General features: G+C 40.6%; 1 protein-coding gene across 2 annotated transcripts in view; it reads left to right on the top strand.

Annotated features, from left to right (window-relative positions):
• Zcchc17 (zinc finger CCHC-type containing 17) overlaps nt 1-5,612 on the top strand; it is a 53,250-nt gene that overhangs the window by 7,444 nt on the left and 40,194 nt on the right. For both annotated transcript variants that reach the window (XM_008848251.3, XM_008848256.3), the window contains exon 3: nt 4,501-4,558. In XM_008848251.3, coding sequence (XP_008846473.1) covers nt 4,501-4,558 — 58 coding nt within the window. The remainder of the gene's footprint in view (nt 1-4,500; nt 4,559-5,612) is intronic.

Here is a 5,612-nt window from a genome sequence, read left to right as displayed (position 1 = left end):
TTTTTAAGGTAATGCAATGATTATAGAATGGTAAAGCTGGATTCGAAATCTTTCAAGTCTGTTTTCCAACAAACTATCACTGGGGTTGTTTGATTGCACTTAAATGTATTGAGGAATCAAAAGATCCCAAAGAATTGTTTTAACTGAGTTGAGGTGTAGGTAGGAAATGATAGATCAGCTTGGATAATTCTATTACAGCATTTATCACTTTTTTTTTTTTTTTTTTTTTGGTTCTTTTTTTTTCTTTTTGAGACAGGTCTCCCTATAGCTCCAAGTAGCCTGGAACTCACTATGTAAACCTGGTTGGTCTCAAACTCACAGAGATCCACTTGCCTCTGCCTTCGAGTGTTGGGATTAAAGGTGCACCAACATGCCCGGCCCACAATAGCATTTTTATTTAGCTACCTGTTTGTAATAACTTACCTTGGCCATTCATATTCTTTTAAAAACAGGTTGGGTATCCCTTTTTTAAGTTTTTATTTCATATTCCCTGACATAATATCTTGTATACATAGCTGCTCTATAAATATTGGAATAAAACTGTAGTCCCATTATAAGACTAATTGTCCTTGAAGAAGCTGGAGGTCCAGCTCCTGTTCTAGGAGTTCTCCCCTTAATGGGCTTAGCAGGGCTGAGTTGTGTCCAGGGATTGCATAGATGTAAAGCCCACAGCTGTCTCTTTTCATCCTCTGAGATCTTGCTGCAGTGTCTATTAAGTGTGGAAGGGGTACAAGCATAGCACTGGCAGTTAGGATTTGTCTTAGTCTTGCCAGAGGCAAAGAAGTGCTGACTGAGATTAATGTTAGTAAGGTGGAAATATCATTGGACTAGAAGTCAGAACATTTCTTTTCTATACCTGGCTGTGCAACTCTCTAACTTTGGACAAGGAACTCTGAACCTCAAATTCATTTACATTATGGGGAGAACAAGTTTCAAGGCTAATGTGAGCTCTGATCTGAAGGGAAATTCATTTTACCTAAAGTCTGAATTTCAGTTGAGATAATTACTGATTTCCCCTCCTGAGCAATTTGAATAATTATTCTTGGGACACCAGGCCAACTGTGCTCATCTATGGCAGGTGCCATCCTGCTCATTTAAACGCTACGCCCTGGGAGACCCAGTGATGGAAACACCTGGAAAGAGACAAGAATGCCTGTTCCTGTCCGACAGTTGAGTGCATCTGTTCTGAAGCACATTAAACTTTCCTTTTGGGAGAGGCCAAATTAAGGTCTGTTATTACCTCTAAAGGTGATAATGTGACCCTGGAGCTTCAGGATTGAGAAGTTAGATTGTCTTAATTTACAGCACAGGGTGGTTTGGGCTCTAACTTCCAGATGCTGCTAATTCTAATTTCAGGTAATTCTACTCTTTAATGACATTGTCATATAACATGAGGCCTCTCAGCTCTTTTTCTAGAATCCTGGAGCAAAAGTCAGTCAGAGTGTGTTAAGTTGGTACAGAAAGAAGAGATTTGCTCTTATTTTAATTGAAAAATGGAAATACTTCATCTATGGGACTCTTTTCACACAGAACAAATTGCTTTGTGAACTTGGGTACATACTTTGTATCTCTGGTCTTGATTTATTTAATTTGAAAAATGATAGGACTGGACTGACTAATCTCTGGTGGGAGCAGAGAGAGAGGAAGGAGAGTGAGAGGGTCTCACTCTGTAGGTCAGGCTGGCCTGGAACCCAGGTTGGCCTTAAATGCAGATTCATGGCAATCCTCCTGCCTCATACCCCCCCCACCCCCTTATCCTAGGAGTTATAGGTGCATGTCACTGTGCCTGGATGGACTAGCTAATCTCTAACATCTTTCTCGAAGTCCTTTCTCTGACTCCACCTTCCTTAATTTTATGTATTTACATTATTGTGCTAGTTCTGGGGAACTGTTTGATCCTAATTTTTCTTTTTCTTTTTGTCTTTTTTGAGACAGGGTCTCCCTGTAGCCCCAGCTGTCCTGGAACTCACTATGTAGACCAGGCTGGCCTTGAACTCACAAAGATCTGCCTGCCTCTGCCTCCCAAGTGCTGGGATTAAAGGCGTGCACCACCGCACCTGGCTCTTTTTTAATTTTTTTAAAAATTATTTTTATTTTATGTCTATGAGCGTATTGTCTGCATGTATGTGAGTGCACCTGTGTCATGCAATGCCTTGGAGGTCAGAAGAGAGCTTTAGATTCCCCTGGAACTAGAGTTAAGGACAGTTCATAGCCACCATGTGGGTCCTGGGAATCAAACCCAGGTCCTCTGCAAGAGCAGTCAGTGCTCTTAACCACTGAGCCATCTCTCCAGCCCCTGATCCTGCTTTTTCATACCTTGTTTTTCTGTGTTCAGCAGGAGCTTTTTTTTTTTGGCTTATAACTTTCTTTATGCTGTGTCTTAGAGAGTTCAGGTGGTTCTATCCCAATGTGCTCATTGAAAAATGAGCAGGGGAGGGCTGATGAGTTTGTTTAGTGAGTAAGGGTGTTTGTTGCCAAGCTGACAACATAGTGGAAGGAGAGAACTGACTACTGCAAATTGTCCTCTGATGTCCTCACACATGCCATGGCACGGATACATGAATACACACACACACACACACACACACACACAAAATGTAAAACAAAAAGAATAGAAACCCAGGTGTAATGGTTTGTGCATACAGTCTCAGCATTTGGGAGGCTAAGGGGCAGGGGGATTGTTAATAAGTTTGAAGTCAGCCTGTGTGTGAGACCCTGACTCAAAAAAAGCAAAAACAATAAATGAATAAACAAATAAGAGAAAACACTCATGGAAGTTTAAAATTTTTTATTCCATCTAGTTGGACATGATGACTCACACTTTTAATCCCAGCACTCGGGAGGCAGAGGCAGGCGGATCTCTGTGAGTTCAAGGCCAGTCTGGTCTACATAGTGAGTTCCAGGACAGCTGAGGCTACAGGGAGACCCTGTCTGAAAAAGACCGAAAAAAAAAAAAAAAAATCAAAACAAAACAAATCTTTTTCCATCTAATATCGAAATGAGTACTGATATTTGGTGAAGTAGGAGGTGTTACCTGGGAAATCAGGGGACCTGGGTTCTGTCCCTCGCTTGATTCTAAGTTGTATACCTTTCCACCACTCTTTTATTTATTATTTTTATTTTGTGTGTATGAGTGTATTACCTGCATATATGTAAATGTACCCATGTCATGCAATACCCGTGGAGGTCAGAAGAGGATGTTGGATGCCCTGGAACTGGAGTTACAAACGGTTGTGGGTGCACCCATGTGGGTGCTGGGACTCTAATCTGGGTCCTCTGCAAGAGCAGCCAGTGAGTGCTCGTAACTGCTGAGCCATCTCTCCAGTCCCCACCTTTCTATCACTCTTACTATGTCTGTGCTTCATTGTCTTATCCTGTAAATTATTAAAATGCTGCTACTGAATGTACATGTTGTGTATCTTTTCTTATCTGTGGCTCTAGAATGAGAACAAATGAGAATTTAGGCCCTGAAAGACAAGTTGGTTTCAGTGTCCCACAGGTAGGAAATGGCACAGCTAGGAGGAGAAGCCACAGTTTTTACTCCAAACCCTGTTCTTTCTACACCTAAACTATCTCATCTGTAACACAGGACCCTGCCAGCTTACTTGCTAGGACTGTTGTCAGAAGAAAATGGAATATCTAATGCCACATTCCTTTTGGCCCTTACAGTTTTATCATTAAAGAGCTGGAGAGATGGCTCAGTGTTTAAGAACACTGGCTGCTCTTAAAGAGGATGTGGGTTCAGTTCCTAGCACCCACATGGTGGCTAATAACCACCCATAACTTCTGTTCCAGGGGATCTCATGCCTTCTGGCCTCTGTGGGCATTGTATGCATGAAGTGCCCTTATATACATGCAGGCAAAACACTCATGCAAATAAATAAATAAATAAATATTTTTAAAAAGACTGGTCTTAAATTCCAGCCCTGCTACTTGCTAGTTTTGGACCTTGGGTAAATAATTTCTCCATCATCAGTTTATCACCTTTCAAATGCATGTAACTGTATCAGCTTTGTATAATCATGAGGATTTTTTGTTGTTGTTGTTTTGATGCACGGTCTACTGTGTAGCCCTTGCTAGCCTGAAACTCCTTGTGTATACTAGGGCAGTCTGGTACTCACAGAGTCTGCCTCTGGCTCCCTGGTGCTAGGATTAAAGGTGTGTGGCACCTTCCCTGACCTAGTCCTGTAGATTTTGAAGTGTTTGTATGTGGTGAGTATTCAGATTGTCAGTGAATAGCAGTGTAAATGATTCTTATCTATTTTTGTTTTAGTTATGGTAAAGCTGAAATGCTGATTGTTCAAGGGGAACCAACTAAAGCCACTGAAAAGAATAAAGTTTAATTCATGGTAATTGCCTATACAGCAAGTTTGAGACCAGCCTGTATTACCAGGGAGACTGTCAAAAAAAAAAAAAAAAGCAACGAGAAGGACAAAAAATTGATTCTCAGTTGTATGGCATTGATTTTTGTTTTGTTTTGTTTTGCTTTTGTCTTTATAGGTTGCTATGGTGACAGACTATGGAGCCTTTGTCAAAATCCCCGGTTGTCGAAAGCAAGGTGGGAGCCCTTCATTTCACTCTTTTAACTATAACCTACCACATCCTAGCTGTAGGTTCTACGTTTTCAGACAGTTTTTTTGTTTATTGTATTTTATTTCTGGAATGCTGACAAGTAGGCACAGTTGCTTTGTGTGGGTTTCTCTTTTCTTTGGGTCTTTTTGAGACAGGGTCTTCCTATAGCCCCAGCTGGTCAGTAACTTGCTATAGAGATTAGCCTGACCTCAATCAAACAGAGATCTGCCCGCCTCTGCCTCCTGAGTACTGGGATTAAAGGTGTGTGCCACCATGCTGAGTACTTTGTCTGAGTGACTTCCCTGTTATGAGACAGTTCTTCTCTGATCATGTCTGTTAGTGCTCTAAAATTGCCTCTTGACTTTGGGTGTCCATTCTTTCTCTAGATGGGGATTTTCTGCTATAATTTCATTGAGTAAATCTCAATGCTTTAGTTTTATCTCAGTTTTTATCTTCTATCCTGAGTGTTCTTACGTTTTATCCCTTGATCAGATCCCAGAATTCATGAACATGATGGGCATACTCGTTTATTTTTCCCTTGTTGCCATTTGAGTGAAATATTTGATTCATTGAGGGTTTGGTTGTTTTTTTTTCCCCTCAAAACTCAGTTTCTTTGCTGAATTTTTCTTCCAGTAATTGATGGTTTCATTTATATTGTTGATTTTTCTCGTCCGTTTTGTTGACCTTACTTAGTGTTGCGGACATTGCTCTCCAGGCTTTGAACTGAACTGAATTCATCTGTTTCTTTCTAGCCTCTTTGAGTCATTGGTCAGTTTTACTGATGAACATTTGAAATCTTCACCCAGCATTTTAATTATCTCAGTGTCTGTGAGTTTAGTAGTTGGTTACAAGCTTTTGAAGGAGTCGTGTTGCCTTTATTTTTCCTATTTCTTGTATTTCTGTGAGGCACTTTGCAAATCTTTTTAAAAAAATATTTTATTATTTTTATTTTATGTGTATAAGGGTATTGCCTGCATGTATGTGAGTGCACCATGTCATGCAATGCCGTGGAGGTCAGAAGAGGGCTTCGGATTCCCCTG

This window comes from Nannospalax galili, unplaced genomic scaffold (genome assembly GCF_000622305.1).
Source record: "Nannospalax galili isolate Female #2095 unplaced genomic scaffold, S.galili_v1.0 scaffold111, whole genome shotgun sequence".
In the NCBI taxonomy this organism is placed as follows: domain Eukaryota; kingdom Metazoa; phylum Chordata; class Mammalia; order Rodentia; family Spalacidae; genus Nannospalax; species Nannospalax galili.
Note: the sequence above shows the minus strand (reverse complement) of the source record. Positions and strands in the feature narration are given on the sequence as shown.